Here is a 12554-nt window from a genome sequence, read left to right as displayed (position 1 = left end):
TTTTTTTCTAAACCAACCCAAGCGCTGTGACCGTTTCGGCCACAAGATGGCGCCCAGGCTAGACGTTTGACGTAAGTGTCACGCAAACAAATAAATAATAAATAAATAAATAATGCAATCGATGAATGAAAAGGTTTTGTACCGAGTCAACCTTTTTTATTATTATTTTTTTGTTTTGACCCATGACAACTAATTTTCTTGGTTTGTTTGCCCTATATGTTTTGAATGGTCAACTACTTGTAATAAAGTTAATTTCAATTTAAAAAACCAAACAAATCAACAACAACAAAAACAAGGACAGATACGTTTCAAACTTCTGCTTCTTTGTTATCCGATATTTTTTTCTTTGTTTAGAAATGACGTCAGTTCAAACGGCACCTTCTGTAATTCCCACACTGAGTGCAGTCAATCTTTTCTGGGAAAGTACCCATGAGTTTTGGCACGGGATTTGTATATTTATCTTGGATTGTATTACTTGCAGCTTTAACTTTGGCTTGAAAAGCTTACTTTGTAATATATCTCACAATATTTCTGGCAGGATTTTATATCTATAAATGTACAAATTTCCAATTCATTCATTTTGGTTTTGGGTTTCTTTTTTTCTGTCTTCCCTGATTTTCTGTCCCCCTTATATTAACAAAGTTAAATATTTTAACTACAATGTTCTTTTTGCACTGTGGTGCGAATGTTAAAGTAACCAGAGTGAAGTATATATAAACTAAATTTTTTTTTTTTTTTTTTTTAAAGTTGAGATGATCATGGGATTTGAACCAGTAACCTTTGGCTATGAAATGATAGTGCTAAGTAACCATTGCACCAGCAATACTTTTCCAATAGAATTTACTAAGAAAGACTTGACTGTATTCAAAATCGATATTGATTATAGATTTTACCGCGCAGAAACTCTGGATGTTCAGATAAACATCTGTGATACAATATTTTATTATTCAAGATGAAATTATGAAGAACACACCATTTATCATACAACTATTTCTTAATGAGGGAAAATTACAATTCATGAAAGACTTTCAATATAATACCATCGCCATCTTAAAATTCAAACAACAAACATTGCTTTATTAAATGATTATAATATGCTACAATATGTGGTAGGTGACTGGCTTTTCTTTCATTTTAGCAACAGGTATTTCACAGAAAAGAAGATCAGACACCAGCTAGGCAGGATAAGAAAGACAAACGCAACAACATTGTCATCCCCTTTGTAGCCGGTGTATCAGAGAAACTCGGGAGAGTTTTCTCCAAGCACGACATCCCAGCTTACTTCAGACCCAGCAACACACTCAGACAGAAACTGGTTCATCCCAAAGACAAACTTCCTAAACACAAACTTAACAATGTAGTGTATGCTGTACAGTGTAGCGAGGAATGCCCAAATCTCTACAATGGAGAGACCACCATATATATATATATATATAAAATATAAACATTTTAAAAACTGAGTATGTGTATAGTTTTAACAACACCTATATATATACACACATATATATATCGGGACTTTGTCGTGATAAGAGAAACGGTTGTGTTACGAATATTACCTAGGTAACAGGATGACGCGCCTTTTGACCTGACTTGCCGTGTGACGTGAAAACTGTTGCAAAGTGGCGCAATCCACGCACCGCTGGCCCTCCACTGCTGAGTAGGCGTGGGGTTGCATTAGCTTTACTTGATAGATGTTCTTGTGACTTTTATCTTATTTCCCTGAACGTAGTCTAAAGCAGACACCGTGACATAATTTCACCCACTCGAGGAACGCTGTAACGACGACCAACGACGATGTTTAAAAAGTACGTTATTGGTTATTTTAAGTGTTGTAGTTAGCAACAGCTAGCTCACTGATTAGCATCCTCGAATTTTTTAAGTGGGCTCAGCTAATAAGACAAGCAGGCTCGACTTATGATAATATATGATATATTTTGTTGCCGATATAAAATTTAGGCTGCGGCGGACTAACAGAAAATAAAGATTGTTTAAGGGTGCTGTGTGATGTCTGAAAATATGCAGACGCATGTGGTTTGCCTCTTATGACTGAGCTAAATGAATTACTTACAGGTCCTACTTGTCGCTGTGTACTGAAAGAACATGAAAAGTGACATTTCAAACACTGAAACTAGAAGTGTTTTGAAAAGATCCATGACCATTATGTTAATAACTTTAAGCAGATTTAAGTCGAATTTTTTTATTTGAGCTTACACATATTGGCGACGAGGGAGATGGATTGATGGACAGATCGAGGTACAATTACGTTATATGATAAAATCAGGTGTAAGTCGTTGAAGTAAACAGGCCAAGCAGGACGCCTCCTTAATCACTTTTATCTGCTCTCTTCTCATGCTGACTGTGTACTGGGGGATAATAGGTTTACTGTTTATAGATGCATTTGGAGTTTGAAACATACCTCCTGTGAGGAATGCATGGAAAAGTTCAGGGCTGGGGTGTAATCAGCATATGAGAACATTTGTTGCCAACTTTTTTTCAGTTGCTCTCTTTTAGGGATTGAAACGGCACGTCCTCCTGTGTCACACCAATCCTTTGCATGTCTTATAGTATAAATCTGTGAACCTCCTATGTGGTCTTGCTGTTTTCTTTCTACCTGCCAGCTCTATATTCAGCATACTCTGACCAATATATCTACTGTTCTTCCTCTGCACATGTCTAAAGTATGCCAGGCATACCATACATCATAACCTCAAGTTTACAATCCAAGATAGCGGCAGTGAACGTAGTAAAAGTGTAAAACTTTCAATCTCCCACTACCCCAATTTCCCCCCACTCCTGTCTCTTCTTCAGTTCTCTTGTGTACCGTCTTTAGTTTATGGTGATTGACTCCAGGGACTTAAACTGATCCACTTAGTTTTAGAGAACTCCCAGCTATGGGGACCAAAAGCCAGCACACTCAAAGGGGCCATTCCAAACCTGGATAAATGTGGGTTGTGTCAGGAAGGGCATTCAGTGTGAAATCTTTGCCAGATCAAAGATCACAAAACAGCTGTTGTGTTGACAGCAAATATTTTATTCAACACGATGTATATCTATAATAATGTGTAACATGGGTTGAGAGATATTGGTTGTTTTCTAAAACCATGTTTAAAAGGTATAAATCAAATTCTTAATGCTTGCATACGTTCCTGATGTTTGCTACAGCACATTGACTAAATACTTTAACTTAAGGCTCAGTTTCAGTGTTTTTTTTTCTAGTGTTAAACATGTTACCTTTTCTCCTTTCAGATTTGATGAAAAGGAAAATGTGTCCAACTGTATCCAGCTGAAGACATCAGTGATCAAAGGTATCAAAAATCAGCTGTTGGAACAGTTCCCTGACATCGAGGCATGGCTCAATCAGATAATGCCGAAAAAGGACCCTGTGAAGATAGTGAGATGGTATGATTGCTCATTTTAATATCTGTTATTTTTATATGTGGTGTATTTTTTCTAGAACACAAACCCAACTGTGAAAAAGTTGGGATGCCTTGTAAAATCGGAATAAAACAGAATGCAGTAATTTGGAAATCTCATAAACCCATATTTTATTCACAATGGAATATAGAAAACCCCAAACTGTTGAGGAGGTAGAATTCTGTATCAGACAAGAACGGGACAGCATTCCTCTTCCAAAAGTCCAGCAGTTCTCAGACGTTTAGAGACTTGTTAAGACAAGAGAGGATGCCACACATGGTAAACATCGCCCTGTCTCAACTTTTTTTTGGAATATCTTGCTACGTCAATTCAAACATTTGGTGTTTTCTTTTCTCTGTGGTGAACAATAAGATTTCCAAATCATTGCATTCAGTTTGTATTTACTTTCACACAACCTTCCGAATCCAAACTGAGTTTGTAGATTCATCCCTACATTTGTTTCTTTATTTATTGCAGCCATGAACACATTGAAATCCTGACAGTGAATGGAGAGCTGCTTTTCTTCAGACAGAGAGAAGGACCTTTCTACCCAACCCTCAGACTGTTGCATAAATGTATGTGAGACCTTCTAATGCCGGCTTATTGCTCGCTGTATTTTAATTTCCGCCTTCTGATGACCTTTCTGTTTTTTTTGTTGTTGTTGTTTTTCCTTCTTGTAGATCCTTTTATTCTTCCACACCAGCAAGTAGACAAAGGGGCCATTAAATTTGTCTTGAGTGGAGCCAACATCATGTGCCCTGGGTTGACATCGCCAGGCGCTAAACTCTACCCAGCTAAGGCTGACACAGTTGTCGTATCCTTTCAGACATGATGCTCTGTCTTCTAGGTTTAAGCATTTATTCTATTTCATGTGAACTCCCCCATTGGTTTGTCTTTAATAAGTGAATTCAGGCAATCATGGCAGAGGGGAAACAACATGCACTTTGTGTTGGCGTGATGAAGATGTCTACAGAGAACATGTAAGACTTTACTGAGTAAATCCCTCACTAGTTGCTGCTGCTTCTTTTTCCTTAAATGTGCTCAACCCGCCCTTTTGTTTTGCAAACAGAGAAAAAGTCAACAAGGGAATCGGGATTGAAAACGTCCACTATCTGAACGACGGACTGTGGCACATGAAGACGTATAAATGATAACGCCAGCCATTTGGAAGATGTACGGAGCTCCTGATAGCGAAGCATGAGCTGCCAGTCAACTGTTTACACCTAGAGACTTAGCTGTGTAATCTACTGGAGGCTTTGAATCAACCGTCACTGTCATGCAAAAATAAAAGAAAGAGCTTGCTTTAAAGTGTATCTCAGTTGGCATTTTGTATTGCGGGAAAACAAATTGTAAAATGAACCACTTAAACAAAACTTGAACATGTCAACATGCTCTGATGTGCAGTTGCAAGAAAACGTTTGTGTGAATGCTTTGTGATTAATAAAGGTTTCTTGATTTGATTTCTCATGAAAACACAGTCTGCTCTTCATCTAAAGCCGTAATTACGGACAAATACAATCTGATTAAAAATGCACAAACAGTTGGACTCTTCCTGTCTTTATTAAACGGGGCTGGAAAAGAACGTTGAAATTAATAACTTGAAGCTCCACAAAATTTTTCTCATCCCCCAACTGGTCAAAGTACATTTCCTTCCTACTGCCGCCCAGTGCTGTGGGTACTTCCTCTTTAGCTGTACTGTTTACTTCTGTATGTTTTATTATATTACCCGAGCCCCTGAGCATCAGATAGTGGAGTGTTGCCACATGCATAAACATTGTCGTTTTAAGCATGCAGACCCTGAAATAACCAGGAAGCCCCATACCATGATGCTCCCTCCACCGTGCTTCAAAGCTGGTATGAGGTCTTCCTCTTTGGTCTTCCATTAACACAAAGACGGATTTTTCCAACTTCTCTAGAAAAACAGTTGTGATTGAAGACAGGTCCACATAAACCAGACTTCGTGAGTGCGGTCTTTATTTTTATGGATTGGCACCACTACAGGGCACAAATCCTATATCTCCTTAACTGTAATGCCTGACTCCGAGTAGCATTGGGAGAAGCGATTAGCTCAGAGATTCTTACCTTTCCCAGCCTGCACGGAGAGCATTTTAAATAACAAATCTGCTTAAAAAAATATTGAAATGAGCTATTTTCAGTTGCTTCCTTGTGGCAAGTAGTCACCACAACATGCAGAACATGCCAAATCAAACACAACGTTTGATTTGGCATGTTTTGCAACACACCCTTAAAGGGTATTTACACTTATTTGATTTACTGGAACTGAACCAGCATCACTTTCGTGTTAACCATTACAGCATCGCAATAAAGAAAGAGAAACTGGAACGAATTATGTGTTATTTCTATCATCTTTATTTTCTATTACTGCGACTCTGATAAAGATCAGACCACAATTTCTTAGTAACCAATTCAGAAATCTTTGGAGAAACTCACCTTTTCATAAAGCAGCATTTAGTGATGCAGTTTGTCACCTCAGGGTACAGGATGTGAACATATTTACATATAGAGCAAAGGCGTGTCAGTGTGCGCAGACGTTAGACCTGTTATTCTGCCTCTCTTTATTGCATGAACCTTGCCATATCTACATGACAGATCAAATAACATTCAAATATCCACTTAGAACTGATACTGTTTACAGCCCTGCAATAAGTGCCCCTTTAAAAGATCTAATAAAAAAAAAAGTTTAAAAAAATATAAAGTTCTTTAATTTAACATATGCTCTATTTCAATCCATCCAGTGCTGCCATCTAACTACCAACACTTTCCAGTTGCTCCAACAGGTTTTTCCATCTATCTCCAGTAGAGCGTACCTGGAAAACTTAAAAGGAAACATTCGGATCAGATGCCCATATCACCACAAATGACTGCTTTTGACATGAGGGAGCAGCACCTCTACTCTGAGCTCCTCATATCCCCAATGCTGAGCGCAGCAACCCTACAAAGTAAACTCACTTTGGTTGCTTGCATTCAGGTCACCAAGGAGTTTGCATGTCCCTGTGATCCATGAGTTTGTGTTGTCAGGAGAGATAAACCCTGGTAAGCTTTCCCAGAGCAAACTAAGAGAAAACCAGAGTAAGAGCAATAAAAGAAATTGCCAGTTTAGCCAGACCTGCCAGGATTTGTGAGGCGTAGCAAGATAAAACCCAGAAGAAATAACATGGATCTGTTGTCCCGGGGGGCCCACGAAGTGTAGTTGCAGGCACTGAGGTCAGGAGCAATCAGGACTGTCAGGGGCCTGAGTGTGTTGATTCCCATTCCCACAAATCTTTGCTGGCCCATACAACACAACAAATCAAATTAAGTTTCTCTAATAATTATTTTTTATTTTGCTTTTATTATACAAAAGTCACCTTATCCATTCACCTTGACTCCCATGTGATTTTAAAAGAAATGTGTTTTAACACTAAGATAGCCTTTAATTTGTTTATTTACAATGTCTTCATATGTTGAGATAACCAAGTATAACATTGCCAAAAAAGAAGAAGAAAAAAAAGTGTAGTAAACTTATGGCTGGACTGCACAATAATTGATTCAATACTATTATTGGTGCTCCAATACATTCTTCAAATCAGAAAGATGATTCTTAAAAAAAAAAAGAAAAAAAGAAGAGGTTCACTTGTAAAGAGTTAAATAATTAAACTCTCATTACTTCATACCTTTAAGACCAAAAAGAAGACATACATAACCATACAATGGTAACTAAGCTATGGAGAGGACACATTTTTGATATGTTACCTGTCTTGGTTGCCTTCAAAGGATGAAACTTCTATTCAATCACACAGTAAAGGAATGGGCTGCTGATTGTGCCAAGTGCAAAAGGTACAAATTTACAGAAAAAGGTTAATCCTACCCAGGATCCAGTTTTATAAACAGCTTTAGAAAAACATCTCCCCAAAGTTACGTGTGCCGTCACAGAAGCACCACAGTTAAAATACCACGTAAAGCTTGAAGAACTGAAGCTCTAATCGTTGTCCGAATCTTTAGGGGGATAAAACGTTAACCAATCGTGAAAGTCGTGCCCGTAAGGACGAAGTCTGTAAACTCCAAACATCATAACGTGCATCTGATTTGGGGACATCCCGCCGTAAGTGACCGCCATGTCAGGGCAACAGCCCTCCACTACATCAGTGGGATTGTCCTGCATGCTCTGTTTTATCATGTTGACCACATTCTGCTTGTTGAACAGGCCCTTGCCATGTCTATCTTCGCCATTTTCCGCAAACACACCGGCATATTTCAGGCACAAGGCCAGCTGCTTGTCTTCACCCATCTTCCACAGTGTGTGGGTTCTTTCAGGACATTGGCCTTCATCTTTGAACATGGTCATCAGCCTTTTCAGAGCTTCATAGCTTAGTACAATCCCGCTGCTATACTCCACATACTCGAGCTCTCCTGACTTGACAGCATTTCCCAGGTAGAAAGGTTCATTGGGATCCTTTGCGAGAATGAGATATTTCAGATTCTCAATGATGGCGAACGTGGTGGGTTGGGCCACAAAGAACCAGCGCAGGTCCCCAGCATTCTCATACGCATGTATGAGAGCTTTGCGCAACCTTGCCCAGTCATCTTTTTCATTCAGGTCTACCGCTTCAAGTGCCTTGGAGCCCTCTGAGGTGTAAAACACAGCATTGTCACAGTGTTTGCTCCAAGTGTCCAAAACGGTGGCCCAGTACACAAGAGTCTTGGGCTGTACCATGATGATGCAGTAGACCCGCACTTGATTCTTCAACTCCTCCACTCGACTGTCAGAGAGGCGTTTCAGCTCGTCTTTAGAGGGAGCATAAATATGGTGATGATGATGATCTTCTGTCGACGACTCAGAGCTGAAATTAAAGCTGCCCAGGAACGACAGCACCAAGCAGAAGACGCCTCCCAATAGCATCCCCTTCATGAATGAGCACCCATCAGACAACATGATGGCAGACACTGGAGGAGTAAGAAAATTCATTACTAGGGCAAAGACAAGCGTTTAAATATTATCCTGAAACCTAAGGGCTGTTATACAAATGTTTTTAACCATTTTTTTAAAGGAAGGTTTAAAGCATAAAGCAGACTCTTTAAAAAAAATCAAATGCACAAACCTACTGCTTTAAATATTAATTGTGCTTGTTTGAGTAGTCACTGCCAAAGACCCATTTGAACCAGGAAATAGGCTGTAGATTGTGTTTAATTTTTAGCTGTAGTAATGAGGATTTCTCCACTTTTGGGATAAATATTATATCTATCTTAGTCATCTGTGATGCTAACTAGGTTTTTAATTGTTCAGCAGACAAAACAAGTGAGCTGAACAGCTTTCATTTTATTAAATTGAGCTTCATCTGGATAATAATAAAACTTCTGATGCCTTTTTGGTGCTTGTAGAAAAACCATACTGAATGTGGCACAAATTGTGGGGAAAGCAAACCTATCTAAATGAGTATAAATCTGAAAATATACTCATAACTGTAAAGAAATGCCACATAGGGATCACTTCGGACTCAACCTTTATGACTATCCTATTGAATTAAATCGACAGTTTTGTTCTTCTCCTCTTTGTGTCGGTTTGAATACACGCAGTATGGTATAACAGGTTATTCAAAGGAATGGGAGTGGTTCCTGGCCATTCAATCATATCTCTGCCTCAAAATTGTGTACTGTTGCTCACTCCTGCCACTTTATCTCATGTGCAATATCCCATCGTATGGAGGAAAGACCTAAACAACTCTATCAAGGCTTGTCAAACACATTGTTTGACGCAATCAGCTTGCACTTCTAGTTTGACGTGTCTTCACTACATAGAGACTCTCAGCTTTACATTAGGTTATTTATAAATTAATAATAAAAATGATTTAAAAAAAACAAACATCATATTTGTTTAGAAATACTTCGAGACAAACGACAAACACCCAACAGGCTAGCAGTGTTGTTGTCAAACTGCGCAAAATCATTCTAAATCGCTGATTCAACGTCGATAACTTTATAACAGCACTGGGAACCAACTGTTAGCTGTTAGCTCCCTGCCTTCTCAGTCTTACACTACGAGGCTCACTCGGGGGTCTTTCTAGCACCACCAGGACAACAAGCAGAAGGAATTTACTGTACCTAGAAGCGTTACTACTGTCGTGCTTCCTGTTGTTCTCCTGTTTGTCCAGTCTTTATTCAGCCAGCTGTCCTGTTTGGAATGACTACAAACGTCACCCAGCAGTAGAGCCAACTGTTCTTCTTCTACGACCTCAATAAAGCAGACTAGACGCTACAGCTGCGTGACACTGCCACCTACTCGTTGTTCACTACGCGTGTCACACTCGTCTTCTTCTTTGGTGGCTTATAACCCATATAAGGGTGTATTACGGCAACCCACATGGCGGCAATTTTGCACTTAATTTCAAAACCCAGTAGCAGACGTGGGCAGATTAAATACTGACAGTATCAATACCAATGACTGATGTTGAGAATAGCACAAAAAAGGAAGCTGATGACAATGACATACAGTATAAAAAGTGGGGGTTATTTTAGTATTTATTTACTGGGTCTAAAGAGCTGCATGCTTGTAGCACGAGGCAGTCTCTGCAAACTTAGTCTACAATGCTAAGAAAATTCAATAGAGAGAGGAGGCATGCAACTACAGCGACATGGTGTTTCTTTAAGAAGCTTCAAAAGTGTTTTAATCAGCAGAACACAAAGACAGTATTAAGGAAAATGAAGACATATGATCGAGAAAGGCCCTACACCAGACAGAAGATTAGGGACGTGACTAGTTTCAAGAACTCCTGTTAGTGTTTGTAAGGACAGCACTGGCGTTGAACATCACATCCACAGCTGCAGGATCCAAACTGCAGAATGTGCGACGGTGATGCTGAGACCACACCTTGCAGCAATCTGTTGACAATGTAAGTACAGTGTACTGGAATAAAAGTCAGGAAGATGGTTGAGAAGAAAAGGGCTAAGGTTCAGTGGGACTTCTGAGTGAAGGTTTCATTTGGCCTTTTGAATCCCAGAGAATAAATAAGATAGCTTCCAGGTGTGCTGGCTGGAACAAGTGGCAGAAGCAACCCCCCTATCCAAACCTGCGAAGAGGTGCAGAAAAGGAAGAGAAGGAGCAACATGACACTGGTGAACTTTGCACCAGTGTCCTTTTGCTTTTGTTAAAGACTAACATAGGTGTCCTCTTTGCTTCCTTTTATTCCATAGTTCCTTCTGCTCAAGTCTTCTTTAATATTGCTTATGACGCACATTGACATGAGACAAACGAACACTGGAGGAGAAACATATAAAACAGAAGCTTGACATTAAAAACAACTGGATAAACTCTGGGGGAACTGAACACACAAGAAATGAACTTAAAGTAGAAACTGAAGCTAAATAAACACCAAATATTTAAGACCTCTAGAATGATAAATTATATAGACTTCATGAGTAGTTAAAGTATAGAGGAACTAGAAATGAGGTAGGTGTTGTCACTTGCTGCACTCTTCCCCCCAAGGGGACACCACAGTGGACAATGCACATATTTAAACTGGAAAATAATTTATGCAACCCTCCTATTTATCCAGTTTTGGCACCTTCACTAAGAGTGTGTCTGCTTGTGTTTCCTCCCAGGTGCAAACCAGGGCCTTTTTGTACTCGAATGTGATAACCACTCAGCTGTGGAATCACCAGATAGAAAACCAAACAATAAAACTAAAACTCAGCTTACTGTAACCATGAAATCATGAACCAAAACACAGAAGTTAAAAGTCCCTAAACAGGTACCAAATTAAGAAAATGCATTTAAAGTTGCTCCTGTTCAGCTGTTGACCAGCTATAAGCACTCAGATGCCTCTCATAAAACATTTTATATCCTCTCTCTGGGACACATCTTCAGTGATACTCCTTGGATCATGCGGTGTTCCGGGTCTTTTGACATCAGACACCATGGTCCTGGTCAGCCAACCAAAGCCCTGAGTTGTGTCCTAGTGGCTTTCTCTGTGGCTTCACAGACACCTTCTGGGCTTTCCTGTAATTCACGGTTGTTTAAGGACTTAGAGTGACCATCCTGCAAAACCTCTGCAGCCAACCCTCTATCGGCTCACTCAAACTCTTCCAGCCTGCTATTTCTTCATCAGCTCTGGGTACTTTGCATATTTCTTATTGTTTGCGTCTTCCAACCTTCTTCCCAGATCACAATAAGCTCCTGCATTATCGGGGTTTTATTGTCTTGGAGGTGATGATCATGCCTGGGTGGAGTAATGTCATGACAGTGTCTTGTGGAGATTTCATCATGATCAAAACTTCTGAGTTTTTCACGTTAGACTAGGCTATATTTGACTGTTTCCAGTCAAATAAAGATGTAAAACAGTGATCTAAATTCCACATTATGGGAATTAACAGATAACTGATGTATTCGTTTTTACAGCACTTATCTTTTATTTTTTCTTTACCTTTTTTTAAAATAATTTGATTTATTTGTGCATTTGAAACTGAGCTTTTGACCTTAAACCTGAACCTTTGCTGTGTCTTTGCTTCTTTCCATTCATTGCTCAGCTGTCAGATGCATCAAATGTTGTTTTCAGCTGTAATTTCAGAGGCATGAAGACAATAAATCACCTGAGGCCATGCGCACTCATCTCAGCATGAGGAATCTTTCAGTTTGACAAAAGCCACCAGGCTCCTCAAACAACAGAAAACTCTAAATGTGCCACTCTTGTTGAGTTTGCCTTTGATTTACAAACTCAAATATATTGTATTGTAAATTTAAACTTATAAGTAGTAAATAATTTATTTACAATTTATTTATTTATAATAATAATAATAATAAATAATAAATAAATAAATTCTTTAATAATTTATTTAATTTATTTATAATTTAAAGTTTGATTTAATATGGATGATGCAGTTTAACCTTGTTCTAATGCAGACATCCGTTCATTTTATTCAGAGGTGCAGGGGAGGCTAGAGCCTATCCCAGCTGTCACAGGGCAAAAAGTGGTTCACAGCCTGAACAGGTGGCCAGTGCATTGCCAACCTAGCATAAAGAGACAATCATTCCTGCCAATAGAGAGTCACATATTAATCTAACTCTATTTCCTTGGACTGCAAGGAATCAGGAGAACCCAGAGAGAACCCATGCATGCTCCACAGCCAACCAGTGGATCTGAAAGACC

General features: G+C 39.1%; 2 protein-coding genes across 2 annotated transcripts; one reads left to right on the top strand and one right to left on the bottom strand.

Annotated features, from left to right (window-relative positions):
* The first annotated feature begins 1613 nt into the window (after positions 1 to 1613).
* On the top strand, positions 1614 to 4874 carry mcts1 (MCTS1 re-initiation and release factor). Its single transcript, XM_085244379.1, has 6 exons — positions 1614 to 1805; positions 3247 to 3399; positions 3892 to 3989; positions 4095 to 4228; positions 4327 to 4394; positions 4484 to 4874. Exons 1-6 carry the CDS (start codon positions 1795 to 1797, stop codon positions 4563 to 4565), a joined length of 546 nt encoding a protein of 181 aa, XP_085100505.1. The 5' UTR covers positions 1614 to 1794; the 3' UTR covers positions 4566 to 4874.
* Positions 4875 to 6729: 1855 nt separating this feature from the next.
* c1galt1c1 (C1GALT1-specific chaperone 1) lies at positions 6730 to 9666 on the bottom strand. The gene is made up of 2 exons (XM_085244370.1): positions 9514 to 9666; positions 6730 to 8358 (listed from the first exon to the last, which is right to left on the bottom strand). Exon 2 carries the CDS (start codon positions 8345 to 8347, stop codon positions 7394 to 7396), a length of 954 nt encoding a protein of 317 aa, XP_085100496.1. The 5' UTR covers positions 8348 to 8358; positions 9514 to 9666; the 3' UTR covers positions 6730 to 7393.
* Between the last annotated feature and the right edge of the window lie 2888 nt (positions 9667 to 12554).

Source organism: Mchenga conophoros, linkage group LG2 (assembly GCF_057382185.1).
Source record: "Mchenga conophoros isolate Kocher_MC1m ecotype Shallow Benthic linkage group LG2, M_conophoros_male_GT1.1, whole genome shotgun sequence".
Taxonomy (NCBI): Eukaryota; Metazoa; Chordata; class Actinopteri; order Cichliformes; family Cichlidae; genus Mchenga; species Mchenga conophoros.
Note: the sequence above shows the minus strand (reverse complement) of the source record. Positions and strands in the feature narration are given on the sequence as shown.